Genomic DNA, 15139 nt, shown 5'->3' with positions numbered 1-15139 from the left:
CTTGTGAGCAGTGTGAAAATTCTTCCCCTTTAGGATTATCACATTGTAAAAGCAGCCATAGAAATGCCAGGATAAACTCTTCTGTATTTGCCTAAGTGAACCAGTGAAAAGAAAATCCTGTTACCAGAGAAATGGGATTTTCTCCTAACTGTAATTCCTGGTGTTAAATGCGGGTGACTGCAGATGCTCCCGGTCCCCCTGTTACCTGAGGAAACCAGGTGCCCTAGGATGTGTGGGTCAGAGACCAACACGGTCCAAGCAGATCACGTGGTTCTTTGTCGAGAACTGTATGCTTTCCTCCGGCTGAATTCTGATGACCGTCACTTACTGTTTCTTCCTCCTTTTCTCACTGAGTTTTTCTGGTCACGGGCAGATACTTTTGTGCTTGCCCCTGAGACCTTTGCTGTCTGTGACTTGACTCTCTAACTGGGTGCTGTCTGTAGCAGTCCTTGCTGCTTCTCTGCCCAAGTCATCACTGAGAGGATTGAGAAGCCAGCCGGCTAGTGATGGGCTAAATCACCCCTTTGAATTGCCTTGGTCTTGGGGCGCCTGGGTGGCACAGCAGTTAAGCGTCTGCCTTCGGCTCAGGGCGTGATCCCGGCGTTATGGGATCAAGCCCCACATCAGGCTCCTCCGCTAGGAGCCTGCTTCTTCCTCTCCCACTCCCCCTGCTTGTGTTCCCTCTCTCGCTGGCTGTCTCTCTGTCCAATAAATAAATAAAATCGTAAAAAAAAATCTATAAAAATGTTAAAAAAAAAAAAAATGAATTGCCTTGGTCCCCATGGTGTTGAGATGCCGTAGCCAGGCTGAGAGTCTGACCCTTAGCATGACCAGTGTCACTGAAGAACTAGGTATGAGTGTGCTGGAGATTGCATCTCTCTATATTTTTTTGTTTTGTTTTTGTTTTTAAAGATTTTTAATTTATTTATTTGCCAGAGACAGAGAGAGAGTGCACACAAGCAGGGAGAGCAGCAGGCAGAGGGAGCCCGATGCGGGACTCAATCCCAGGACCCTGGGATCGTGACCTGAGCTGAGGCAGATGCTTAACTGACTGAGCCACCCAGGCGTCCTGCATCTCTCGATATTTTCATTTAAATTTTTCATGTTGACTGATCCTTCTGTCTTTTTGTTTGTTTTTATAAAATATGTAAAATTTTTGTAAAATATGTTAAACTTGCCATTTTAAACATTTTGAAGTGTACAGTTCTGTGGTATTAATAAGTAAGTGGGCTCACGTGTTGTGTGACCGTCACCCCCGGCGTCTCCCCAGCCTGAACGTGTGCTCACGGGCGCCGGCCCACGCCTTTCTTGCCCAGCACCTGACCACCGTGACTCTGCTCTGCTCCCCGGGGCTTTTGCTTTGCTTCAGTCAGTTGGTGCTTCTGTCTGAACCTCCTCTCTCCACTCTGTCCAGTCTGAGCTTTGAAGAACTCGCACAGGGAACGTGCTTTTCGTCCACACGGTGGTACTGGGGACTCCCCTCCCTTTCCTGCCCGATCACCGTCCTCACGGCCGCGTGCTGCTGGTTCTCTAGGTCAGCGTGTCTCACTCACTGGTCGTACTTCGTAACATCTCGGATATGCCTCGTTGATGAAAGAATTGCAGTGACTTGGTCACCGCAAAGCACGGGTGGATGAGAGGGTTGGAAGCGTGGTAGCCTGTGTGCAGTCTCGCACCGTCCTCTGTGCAGCGTCTCCAGTCCTGAATAGCAGCAGTGATGAGGCCGGGAGCTGCCTTCTTCAGTGCTGCTCATTGGCTGAAAGACCTGTGAACTCTAGGACTTTTTAAAACGTACATACTAAACTATGCTGCAGTGTGGGGAATGTCTTTATGATTGTCTTTTGTGATGTTTTTATTTCCAGTCAAATGCACCCTGTGTCCTTTTTATTGATGAAATTGATGCTATTACCCCCAAGAGAGAAGTTGCTTCAAAAGATATGGAACGAAGAATTGTAGCCCAGCTCCTCACCTGCATGGATGGTCAGTTTAAAATATTCATTTTCAGATAATAAATTGTGGAGTTTTTTAATAGTATAAGTATTGAGAGAAAAAAACCAATCCTCTTTCTAAAGGATTCTGTCGTTAATTTTTTGGAGTACATCTTAGTGTTATTTTAATGCGTTTGTACACGCGCACAAGCACACTAACATTGTTTTGCTTCTTAAAACTGGGATTGTACCACACAACATTGATCTGTGACTTGCTGTTTGTATCTTAACGCTCCTTCTCAGAAATGTGGCTGTTTTAATACATTTAAATTTACCTTTTAACTGCTGTGTGGTGTTCTTTAGGACAGATTTATTAAACTGCACGTAAGCATTCCCATTTTGATGGATGTTTAAGTCGTTTTGTATTTTGCTTTACAAGAAGCTGTAGGTCCTCTCCTAAGTGGGTCTTTTTGGTGCATACGTATTTTTCCAGGATAAATACTAAAAATTAAGGTGATGGTTAAAGGTTATACACTTTAAATTTTAAAGGAAGTGGCAAACTGCCTTTGGAAGGGTTTACGCTCTGAGATGCCCTGTGTTCACGTCCCTCCACAACCCCAACTTGTTTTCATGTTTGACAGGCCGGTGGTGAAGATGGGAGATCTCACCTTGTTCTTCTTTGCATTTCGCTGTTTTGCTGTAGGTTGATCATATTTCCATATTTCTTGGCTATTTGTATCACCCCAAATCCCTTTCTCATCCTGTGCTTACTGTGTTTCTGAATTTTTTTAAATTGATTTGAAAGAATATTTTAATTTGTTACAGGAGCAGATTTTTTGTTAAATATATTACAGTTATTTCCTCCCAGTCTGTAACTTGTTTTTCAGTGTTGTTAAATTGTCTTTAGATAGAAATTTGGAGGGAAGGCAGATACAGTTTTGGATCCTACCTGCGGTGAAATAGCATGGGGTTTATGTACACAAGATAATTTGAAGTAGTGCAGGTTTTGTGCTCTTCTTGGTGCTGGCTGCAGGTTGCTTATTCTGCTGTTTTATTTTCGTGTCAAATTTTCTTGCCCTGTTTTGAGGCCTCTGTTCTGAATTACCATATCGAAACTACATTGTTACCCGTTATAAGATACATGGTTCTCTAAGAGGGAAAGAGACACCATCAGTCATACTGAGACAGGATGCTTATCCCAGGATAAGAGAACTAATTTTATCTAATTTCAAAAACTTACACTCAGGCATAACTCCAATTATTAAGAGCTAGAAAGCATCTTAAAATACTATCATGTCCATGAGGAAAGTGATGCTTAGGGAGCCAGCCCGGTGTATACAGTGGGTCATCGGCAAAGCCAGGGTTAGGCTCCAGATGTCTACACACACGTGTACTGCCAATGGGCTACCTGCAAATGCGTGCTTTATTTAGGCGAGCTGGTGCCCCACAACAGGTTTTACTCTGCGTAGAAAGAAATAAGACTTTACGTCTTCCATAATATTCCAGAACTCAAACTTGTGGCTAATGTAATGTCAGTTTATTATGATCACATCATACTGGGGAAGAGGGAGAAAAAGAATGGGATTTATCTTGAAGTTACTGGCGGGAGGGGGTGGCCAGTCCTAGCTGAGGTCTGATTTTTATCTTTCATGCTATGGGAAAAAACAGCATTTGACATTAGTGCTTCCGTTGCTGACTGTTGATTTCCTGTGGAAAGGTATTTTTCATGAATGAAGATTTCACAGATTCCTATGACTATTATTCTGTTACTGACCCCTGATATGCTCAGAGCGTGTCACTGAGACCACAGCATCTGAGTGACCCAACCTGGAAGAAGGAAGCGAATTCCCGCCCTTGGTCGTTGTAGCTGTGGGCATTAGACCCACGTGAACCAGCTGGGGAGCAGCTTTGGCTCCGTCCCAGGCTCAGTGCAGGGGCACTCAGCATAGTCAGAACATTTTCATGGGAAGCACGTGTGCATCTCATGAGTATAAGGTGTCACCTCGTTTCCTTTAAGTTTCTTTTGCATGTTCAGTGATCTCTCGTAGCATGAGTCTCTTCCTTGAGCTTTTATGGAGTTTTCAGAAAGTATTTAAGAGCCTTCCTGTCTCACTTAAACGGACCGCCTTGTGCCTCTCTTCTCAACCCAAAATTTATCAAAGGAGTAGTCACTGTCAGCGAAGTACAGGCCTCTGCTTCTGCTCTGGTCTGCACCTCACCCTCGTCAGTACACATCTGTCCCCAGCATTTTACTGAAGCTAACTCTGGGAGAGTCGTGAGGGAACCTCTGTTGGTCGGATCTGGTGGCTTTCAGCGCTCATCTGTCCGGACCTCTGTCCTTTAGTTTCCTCATCTAAACACCTACCTGTTACAGGGGTGGCGGAGGTTGGCTGAGGGGCTGACTGCACCCTAGTGCCTGGGACACAGCAAGCCACCAGTGAGTGTCAGCACGGTGGTTCTCGGGAGTCTTCACACCCGTTGACTGCCTTGTCCTGGGCATTGTTGGCATGCGTGGTTTGAACGCCAGAGCTGTCTTTCTGTCCTTGTCCTGGCTGTCTGGCAGCTCCTTAGCTGTCCCTTAGACAGAGGCAGTCTGTAAGGCTTCCCACTCAGCCTTCTCGTCTCGCCTTCTGCCTGTTTCCCAGATGTCTGATGAGCAGCTCTTCAGGGAACATGAATGCATCCGTAACCTCGATTTCTGATCAGCGTCAGACTCCTCTTCCCAGCTGCCTGCCTGATACCCCACTCTCCAGGTGCCCGGGCCAGACCCGCTTCCCCTTTCTGCCCCTCTGCTCTTTCTCCTATTTCCGCGCTCTCCATGGTATCACCCCCGCTCCTCGTCCAGACAGAGTGTTCTTGGTCTCTCCCCTCCCCTCGCCCTTCACCCCCTTCTCGGGGAATCACTTAGTGCTTCGGGCTGCATCTGCAGCCCCACACTGCAAGTGGGCTTCTCTTGCTTCTTCCCCGCATTCCTGCCTTATTGTCTCCTCTGTTGCCTGATGCCTGCCGTCAAATCACACTGAGATCTGCTCTGCTCTGTTCCTTTCTACTCTTAGAATTATCTTTCCAACACACACATCTTCTCAGTAAAACCTTTCCTGGCTTCCTGTGGGCTAAGGAATATTCTGCAGATTCCTCATGACTCAGCTATTAAGATTCTGACTTAGCATCCTCCTACCTTGATACCTTGTTACCTGTGAGGAGTGCTACCTCAGACCTCAGGTCTGACCTCTGCTGGTCTGACCTCTACCCTGCCTCGGTGGAGAGAAGTCAGACTCGGGAAGAAGATGTGCTGGGCCCTGCATTCTGCCATTCCTAAAACTGTCTCTGGATAATGCCAGAGCAACAGAAGACTCTAGCGCATATGCTGCCCTTCCCTGCCGTGCATCCCCCCATCCCCCCTATCCCCCCCATCCCGCCCCCCCAATGCCACACCGCTGTTTGGAGACCTGCGCTGCATATTCTCTCCCAGACTCCCCGCTGCCGGGCGACCCCCCTCTCTGAGCATGCCATGCATGCGTGTGCCTCTGCTGTCACTCACACCCTCTGTTCCTGCAGAACTTCATCAACCTGGACCTGCTTATGAATACCGTCCTCCTCCAAGGCCTTCCCTAAATGCGGCCTCCTCCATGAATCCATGCTGTCTTCCTTTGTCTCACTGTGACGCTCTGTTTATACCCATCGCCATGAGACACAAGATTTGTCCAGTGGGTTTCTCAATAGACCATGAGCTGCCTGAGGACAAAGTGTGTATTTTTGCTCCTTGCGTCTTTCACATAATAGACAATTAGTAAATGTTAGCTTTGTTGTATATATTGCCGTCCAAATGTGTACTACTCCAACCACTCGCACGACTTACATAAGCACCGTTGTCCACCATCCCCGGTGTCTTGTTCATTGCTCACCCTGTGTCTCCTTCTTACCAGATCTGAATACCATGGCCGAGACAGCCCAGGTCCTCGTCATTGGAGCCACCAACCGACCGGACGCCTTAGACCCTGCTTTGAGACGTGCAGGAAGGTTCGACCGAGAGATATGCCTCGGGATCCCAGACGAAGCCTCCAGGGAAAGGTACGCTCTTGTAAGATGAAGTTTGTGCATCACTATGTCACGAGGGGTGAGAAGTACCACGTAGCCTTTTCTTTCTCTCTTCGTTTTTGTGCCAGTAACGTTGATTTGGAATCCGTGGCTGGTGTCACTTAGTCGACTAATCGGCTGAGGGACAGCATGGGGAGCTGTGGAGCGGAGCCGTGCTCGCTGGCCCACGTGGAGGTTACTTTGAGCACCACACTTTCACCTGTTGGACTAACCTGCTTGAGACCACAGGTTTCGTGACAAAAGGCAGCCAGAGAGCTGAAAGCTGTGTGTGTTCGTTGTAGGACCAGCCTGTCCTAGTAGATGGGGTTGAGTGTCCATAGAGCAAAGAAAGCTGCACCAGTATCTCAGTAAGCAAAGACTGCACGGGAGGCACCGATGAAGCCGGGGAGTGGAAATCTAGCGGCGAGGTCCTCTGTACTACCGGAGTCATGGTGGCTTCTGGCTCAGGGTTAGTGACACTGATGTTGGCATCTGTGGCCCCCAGCAGCTTTCAGGAAGAGTGGTGTGTAGTGAGAGGAGACAGTCATGGGATAGCAAGGGAGCTGGGGAGGGCAGGACGCTCAGGGGAGGCAGGGCAGAGAAATGCTCATAAGGCACATGGGTGGGAGAGAGCGTGGGGAGAACACGTCATCCTTCCTCCTTCCCGGCAGGCAAGTCCTTCAGCTTTGGATTGTCGGCCAGTTTCTTCTTCAGCTTCCGTAGCCACACACGTGGTCTTCCGCAGGCACCCAGCCATTCAGGTGCGCCCATTCCTGTTAACCCGCAGTACAGGGATATATAACATTCTAGTGGTTCATATTTATTCAGCAGACACGTTGAGCATGCGGCGTGTGCACATACCACTGTGGAGGGCGATATGAGGAACGCAGAGAAGTAGCAGCCCTTGCTTTCAGGATGTGTACAATGCAGTAAGAGTTCTCGAAGTCAGGCCTATGTTCTTCCTCAAGCCTTTGTTTCGTCCAGGGCCCAGCCTACGTAGAGACATAGACACGGTGGGGCGCGTTTGCTGCTGGATAAAATCATCTGCTCATCTGCCCAGTGTCCCTCATCGACAGAGTCCTTAGGGGCTTTTGTTGATGGCCGTATTTTGAAAAATCTGAAGCCTACAGGAAAGTTGAAAGAATAGTATGAGTAGTGTCTGTACACCCGTCAGCTGGATTTACCCCTCGGTAGCGCTGTCCACACTTACCTTCAGCCCCTAGAGAAAACAGATGGATATTTGTGTGTGTGCCTTTTTATTTGCCAAGCCATTTGAAGGATGGTCAAAGACATGATGACACTTTAGCCATAAGTCCTTCTCCAATGGGACTGTCACTCCGTGTCACACCATTTCACACCATCCCAGGAAATGTAATACCGACACAATAACAATATCTCGACATACAGTCCATTCTGAATTTCCAGTTGCCTCCCAGGATGTCCCTGTTTAGTTGTTTGTGTAGTTTTGTGTTTCATCTAGAATCCACTCTGGGATCGAACCCAGCTGAGTCCATGTGACCCTGTAACCTTAGCCTGCCTCCTCGGGGAGGAAGTGCTTTCATGACATTGGCGTTTTCCAGGTGCCACGAAACTTGAACATTCCCAACCGTTTCCTCCTGATGACACTCAGGTTAGACGCTTTGGGCAAGAATACTGCCTGGGTGGTGAGATGTCCTCAGCATCATGTTGGGAGGCTCATAGTGTCACTTTGTGTCATCATTGGTCGTGTTAAGTCCGGTCACTCCTTTAGGAAGTTTGTCAGCATTTCCTTCTCTAAAGTTGCCTTTTTCTTCTCCATTTAATGAATGGAATCCAGACATTTCTGGTATCTACAGTTACTGTGGCTGCCTTTGTCAGTTTGTCCAAACTCCATTGTGGACTCAGAGTCAGAGCTGTGGCGGTGTTTCATGCAGGCCAGGCGCTCCGGCTTAGTCCCAGGTGGCCTGCGCAGAACTTGTGTCAGAGACCGAAGAGGGAGTGAAGTGTCTGCTGTGCTTAAGGCCAGCTGGGGAGAGTGGGGTTCAAAGCCTGAAAGAGGATAGCTCTTGAATAGAGTTATGAATGAGAGTCTTTAAGGAAGTATATTTAAAAATATTTTTATTCTGGTAAAAAATACATAAAATTTATCATCTTAACCATTTTTAGCAGTACAGTTTAGTAATATTAACTTTATTAACTTTGCAGCAAATTTCTAGAACTTTTCATCTTGCAATTTCATCTTGCAGTATTAACATTTAGTACCCATTACACAGTTATTACTCCTCTGAAGAAAGAGTATTTTTTTTTCTAAGATTTAAAATTCATTATTATTTAAAGATTTACTGATTGATTGATTGATTGATTGGAGAGAGAGAGACAGAGACCATGACCCTGAGATCACGACCTGAGCCGAAATCAAGAGTCAGACGCTCAACTGAATGAGCCACCCAGGCACCCCTAGGATTTTATTATTTTTAAGCAATCGCTCCACCGATCGTGGGGCTCGAACTCACAACCCTGAGATCAAGAGTCAGGCGCTCCACCAACTGAGCCAGCCAGGCACCCCAAGAAAGACTATTTCTGATTGAGTCTTTGGCAAAGGCAGAATGCAGTTTTCTTATTTTTATACTTGGGTCTAGCTCTGAGTACAAAAGCAAAATAGTTATATGTTATTGTATGCAGGTGCTAATGCCTCAAATTCTAAGATGGGGAAAATATATAAATAGAATTGAGGTGTGTTAGTGTTTGTATCAGTAGTTCTTAGAAGGTCATTCATTAATTGAGGAAATATTTAAGCACCTTTTGTGTACTAAGGAGGGAGGCAGAGTGGTTGGCATTTCAGTCACGGGTGCGGGTGATTAGATCTATGAGTACCAAAAGGAAAAAACAGGGTCTTAGGGAGGATGTATCAGGCAAAGCGTACCTGGTTTGGGGGTTCTTAAAGGCTTCTCCGAGGAAGCTGAGACTTTAAGAATAATAATAACAGATCACGTGACGAGAGTATTCCAGGTAGGACTACCACATGCGAAGGCCCTGAGGTGACTGAGCTCAGTCCAGGAACCTGGAAGAAGAACACAATGGCTGTAGAAGAGGTAAGGTGTGAAAAGGCTGGCAAGGAATGTAGAAGGCACTTCACATACCCGTGGTAAAGATTTTGGACTTCTCTGTGAGTGGTGGGAAGAAATTAGAGCAGTTAAATTAAGTAGGACAGTGATGGAAACAGATTTTTTATTTTGAAAAGATCACTATAGCTATAGTGTGAAGAATGAATGAAAAGAGCAAGAATAGGTTCTGGTGGCCCAGGAAGGGGCCTGTTGTAATGCCCAGATGAGATGGTGGTGGGCTCAAGGAGGTGGGAGTATAGGTGGAGATAACTGGAGTGTGGATACTGTGCAGCTGGAGGGGGGGTGCCTGGTGGGGGGAGTGTGGATAGGGCACAGCTGGGGGAGGTGCTTGGTGGGGGGAGCATGGATAGGGCACAGCTGTGGGGGGGTGCCTGGTGGGGGGAACGTGGATAGGGCACAGCTGTAATAATCAGAGACATTTAGCAAGTAGAGCCAGTGTGTTACATTTCTTGGCAGAAGGAATGCGTGGAAGGTGGGGGCTATGATTGAGCAGGAGGGAATATTCCCGGGTTTCTGATTTAAGCATCTGTGCTGCTGGTTTTCTCTGAGGGGATAGGAGATACTGGAGATAAGCAGGTGTTAGAAGAGGATTTGGGGAGAGATGGAGCAGATCGGGGCAATTGAGCTAGACTTGCTTGCAGGCTGTCCAAGTAGAGATGTCAGCTTGGCAACTGGATGAGTCGGGAGCTCTGAGGAAGTAAAAATTGGGGAATCATGAGCATATTGAAGACAGCTGAAGTTCTGAGAGTTGAGCAGATTGGCCAATGGCAAGGGACAGAGGATGGAGGTCCTGGGGCAGACTGAGGGGACAGAGGGAGCCTCTGAAGTGCTGGAGAAATGAGAATGTAATGGGAGCCAGGGGAAGTGAATGCTCCCGCAGGAGAGACTAATGGAGCTCAGGAGGGCAGGGCTGGAGCACTGTTGCTGGAATCTAGTGCCTAGAGGTCCCAGTGACCTGGGCCGAAAGCCATGTGGTGAATAGGCTGATGGGGCAGCAACCCGGTTGAGTGAGTGGAAAGAGAAGGAATAACCAAGCGGAGTTCCACGATTCCCCAAAGGGAGGTTTGGCCACAAAGGGGGAGAGGGAGGGAGTGGCCGTGAGAGGGGGATGTTAGGGTGTCAGGGGAGACAGGATATGAGAAACCGGAGTACCTTGGAATGTTGTGGGAAGGAGCGAGTGGGAGGAATGGGGAATGGGAGCCCCGGGGAGGTGCTGGCTGGGGCGTGAGGGCTCTTCTGATGGAGAGGCGGGGGGGGGGGGGGGCAGGGGAGGAGATGCAGGCCACGGGACTTGTCGCTGTGGTGCTTGGAAAATGGCATTTTCTCCGTGAGTCAAGCAGTGAGATCATCTGATGAAAGTCAGGCATGTGATCAGTGAGAGGCTGAAGGAGGATGAAAGTCTGAAATTATATTCTTGGATGATTGGAGATGAGCCCGCTGGGGTAATGGGATTTTCAGGCAGTGTTTAGGATTGGGATATAGAATGGCACCAGTAGGCCTGGTGTTGGGGTTTCATTCCCTGAGTCGTGCTCAACAGTCTAGGTTCAGGCAAGGAGGGAGCGAGATTTACAGTTTAAGAAAGAAAATAGAGGCCCTGGGGTCTAAGTTGTAGAAAGAAGAGCACCTGCTGAGGAGGGTGAGCTCGGGTATCCGTTGAGGTCCAGGGCACATTCGCAGGAGACGGTGGACCGAGCGTGGGGTGCTCGAGCATGTGATCTCAGAGGTAGAGCCAGCTCTGGCACGAGTCCCTGTGCCTTTCCCTGGATAGCTGACATTCCCTAGCTTTCGTTTGTTTACCTGTAATAAAGGAATAATGGTAACAGAGCCTCATTTTGTCTGTAAGGCGGTAATGGTACTGTGACTTTGGAAGGCTTGTAAGGACTGCAGTAACGTACCTAGCACGACCTCTGACACGGAGGACTTCTAAGGTAGCTGTTGACATTTTCCTGGACTTTAAAGCGTTTTGTTATGGAAAATCCCAGTGTACACGAAGCAGTCTGGTATAATTGTTCAGTTTCTGCTGCTGTAGAACAAGGTGCTGCAAAATGTAGTGGTTTTAAACAACAGCCCTTTTATTGTCTCTCCCAAGTCCCGCGGGTGAAGAATTTAGGTTCTGTCTCAGGGTATCGTGTGGTTGCAGAGACTGTAGCTGGAGCTCCGGGCCTCAGGGCTGGGCTTATCTGTGCACCCTCCTGTCTGATCTGCCTCTGCTGCCTGTCCGTGTGTCTGTCCCTCCTCCCGTTTGGGTTTCTCAGAGCCAGGAGGCCTCAGGGTGGTAGGATTCCTGCGGGGCAGTCCTGCACCGCGGCCTCTGTTCCATGGCTGTGCACGATTGACCAGCCTCAGAGCTCAGCCCAGATGCGAGGAGAGGGGCCAGAGGAGAGGGGCCAGAGACCCCACCTCCCAGTGAGACGAGGCTCAAGAATGGACAGATGTGCTTTGAAACTCTCATAGTAGTGAGCCCCACGTCTCGTCACCCAGTTTCAAACAATTAGGATCATTCTATCCCCCACTTTTTTTTCCCTGGAGTGTTTTAAAAGCAAAATCCAGGCACTGTGTCATTCTAACTGTAAATACTCCAGTGGCTAATGATAAAGACCTTTTATTTAATATCCATGCAGTGCTATTATATACAGCTCACCAATAATTCTTTAATGTGTCCAATATCCAAACCATAGATACATAAATACAGGTTTGTAGTGTATAATTGTATTATCAATTTTGAGTATAACTGTATTTAGCATTTTCATTTCTTCTCTTTATAAATATTGTCCCCTGCTGACCCAAGTCTTGTATCAGGATCATATAACCTTTCTTCACCATTTTAACTGTTTGGGAATTCATACTTGCCATATTTTTTTCTTTTGCTAGTTCTCTTGCAACTTTTTCACATTTTCTGTTTCCTCCAAGCGTCTGTGTGTGTGTGCGTGTGTTTTGGTCTGTCCTGTGCCTTATATCGCAGGGAGAGACAGTGAGAAATATCATGGGTAAAGTCGGAGCAACAGTCCCTGCTGTGTTAGGAGTCCTGACGATTGACTGATTAATATCATTTCCTGTGGGCACTTTCCTCGAATGTCAGACCGTGGCCAGCCGTTGTAAGAGTGAGGCCGATGGGATGTCTGCAGTGTGAGCAGTTTTGTTGAAGCCTGAGTGTCACTGTAAAGCAGTCAGACGACCAGCTCACATTTCAGCTCGACAACTCCACATGTCCATTTCCATAGATGCTTTTTGTTCAGGTTTTTCAGAAACAGACATTGAGGCAGCACCACGGGCCGCAGGTCTAGCTGCTGTAGCTGCTGGTCTCCTGACATGGGCAGGGGAAAGAGTGAGGAATCGCACACCCCATTTCCTTGGTGGAGGGACCCTGCGGTCGTCCGTACACCCCGACCTCCCCTCTCCTGCTTCGGGCTCGGCAGAGAGCACGCTCCAGGGATCCTGCTGACTGAGGGAGTGCAGGGGATGTGGGGTCTTAGCGCTTCTCACGCAGGCTGTCCGGAACTTGCTGTTTTTGGCTCTCTGCTGTGGCCCCCGTTTCTGCCGCCCAGCACTTGGATGCCTCCAGTTCCCTCTTTCTGGGGTTCGCCAGACAAATCTCCTTCCTTCTCATTAGTGCACCTCCCTGAGAAAGGTTAGTCTGATTTTGTCCTCTCTCCTGGGTCATTTATCATCCACTTTGTTTCTTCATAAATGGCGGTTCAGGAGTATGGGCAGTCAAGCATCACTTGGCCTGTGCTGATTATAAATAAATGACTGAATAAAGAAATAAGAGGCAAGTCTCTAGTGCAGAAGGATTCCAGATGATTTACGTGGATGCACTGCCTTGAAGGAGTGGAGTCTAACTGCCTACTCCTTGAATGCGAGCTGGGCATAGTGACTTATTTCCAAAGCGTACAGTGTGGCAGGGAGAGGGACTAACCTCACAGCGGAGACCCTGCCAAACACGGCATCGAGCCTGGTGGTGAGGGGTGCGAACAACATTCCACCTCTGCGCTCTTCTTCCCGAAAACATGTTAACTTAGTCTAATCACCACAAAAATATCAGACTAATTCCCTTGAGGAGTCCTCTACAAAATTCTGGTCCAGTAATCCTCAGAATTGCCCTTAGTCGTAGGAGTGGGGTGTGAGGTATATGGAACTCTGTACTGTCTTTGCAGTAATTCTGTAAATCTAAAACTTCCAAATAAATGATGTATTTTTAAAATTTCTTAGGGAGTAAGACGTGTGAACATCAGAGCCCCCCCCCCAAACACCTGTCCCTTCGGTGTCCCAGCAGCATAAATACCTCTCTCTATGTGGAGCCGTACTGGAGCCCGTAGCCAAAGACCAATGTTGACGACCTTTGAAAGCCCTTGTACAGATAAAGACTGATCCTCTTGTTGCCCATTCCTGTGGCTCCCTTCCAGAATGAGCTGGGGTCAGGGTGGCGAGAGTCCGGACAGCCTCTTGGCTCCATGGCTGTGGATTTCATACTTCTGCTCGTTCTTTTTCCGGGCGGGGGAAGTGTTGCTGCAGCGGTCACTCTGCCATCTTGAAACCAGAAATCTCTTCCTGGGTATTTTGTCCTCCTTTGGAGCTTCCAGAGTATGGTGACTGGAAATATCTACACTTTTACAGAAATAGAAGTTGGAACTGAGAAAAGGATGATACTCATTTTATGTTAGCTATTTCTTCTAACATTCTGAGTATCAGTATTTTTGTGAAATGGTTTTACAGTGGATCCTGTTTTTGCTTTCTGTTGTGTAGAGTGTCTGAGTGAGTGATTTTTCGTTGGTCAGTGCTGTTTATCTGCTTCTATTCTCTTCACTTACATGATCTCGAGTGACTTTCCTGGAACTTATTCTCTGTCAGGTTGACATTTGGAAATATTCCTCTGCCCTACAACTTTGGAAACTCCAGACTGTATTTCCATGTCCAAGTTCATCTATAATATCCCAGTATGTGAATTGTAATAACACACTTGGGCGCTCACCGTGGCTCTGCTTACCGTGGCTCAGCCACTGTTCTGAGGGTTTAGCACATGTCCATGCCGACACCACTGTGAGTGAGTGCTACTATAATTCATAGCTAACAAGTGACAAAACCCAAGTGTGCAGGGCAGTAACAGGCCCAGGCTGGGGAGCAGCAGAGCCGGCCCCAGAGCTCCCAGGCTGATTGTCTGTACGGCTTGTAAGTTTCTTCACAAGGTCTGACCGTGAACTGTCTGAGGTTCTCCTTTGATGGTAATTACCTGGAGGCCCACGTTTCCCTGGCCCTACCTGGTGTGTCTTCAGGTGAGTGGGCTTTCTCACACGTGCAGTACGGTGAAGTTGGAGAATTGATTGTCCTAACCTGAAACTGGGTGTTTAGGCATATAATCAACCTAGCTTTTTGTGATGAGTAGAATTAATGGTTTACTTGGGTTCAGTGGCTTTTATTTCTGGCATATGTCCGTTTAATCTACTCTCAAAGTGGAATCTACCGCAAATAAACAGTAACTTGTTTTGACTGGTGGGGCAGGAATCAACTTTTTTGCCCTTGTCTTTCCTACAGAATACTTCGAACTTTGTGCAGAAAACTAAGACTTCCGGAAAGTTTCCCTTTTCGTCACTTAGCACACCTGACGCCAGGCTTCGTTGGTGCAGACCTGATGGCGCTGTGCCGCGAGGCAGCCATGGGTGCGGTCAGCAGGGTCCTGATGACGCTGCAGGAACAGCTGCCCATGGATCCTGAGACAGCAGGTTTGCCCTCTGGACGAGGCCGGGAAGACCGGACAGGAGCGAAGCCCACCCCCGAAACACCAGCGCTTTCTGTGCAGGTACCTTCACCTGTCCTAACATCAGGCACGCAGCAGGTGTCCGTGGAGTTGAAGTGTATGATTTTCAGTTTTATTGGCGTTTTATCCACGGAATGATGATCAGTTATACCCAGAGTGTCTGTGGTTTCCAGAGTACAAGTTGTTCTACTTTTTTAGTTGATCCTGAGTAAGTTCCTTTTACAACATGGATTATGAAATTGTGGAGCAGGGATTGGCAAACCGTGGGCTGCTTGCCC

At 47.9% G+C, this 15139-nt stretch overlaps 1 protein-coding gene across 4 annotated transcripts in view; it reads left to right on the top strand.

Moving 5' to 3' along the window:
- The window catches only part of NVL (nuclear VCP like), a 102433-nt gene that overhangs the window by 16966 nt on the left and 70328 nt on the right, over positions 1–15139 (top strand). For all 4 annotated transcript variants that reach the window (XM_087859204.1, XM_087859203.1, XM_045796984.2 and 1 more), the window contains exons 11-13: positions 1863–1980; positions 5855–5999; positions 14639–14903. In XM_087859204.1, coding sequence (XP_087715330.1) covers positions 1863–1980; positions 5855–5999; positions 14639–14903 — 528 coding nt within the window. The remainder of the gene's footprint in view (positions 1–1862; positions 1981–5854; positions 6000–14638; positions 14904–15139) is intronic.

Source organism: Ursus americanus, chromosome 2, assembly GCF_024610735.1.
Source record: "Ursus americanus isolate L20-20 chromosome 2, mUrsAme1.1.p, whole genome shotgun sequence".
Taxonomy (NCBI): Eukaryota; Metazoa; Chordata; class Mammalia; order Carnivora; family Ursidae; genus Ursus; species Ursus americanus.
The sequence above is the reverse complement of the archived record's forward strand: the minus strand, read 5'-3'. Positions and strand labels throughout refer to the sequence as shown.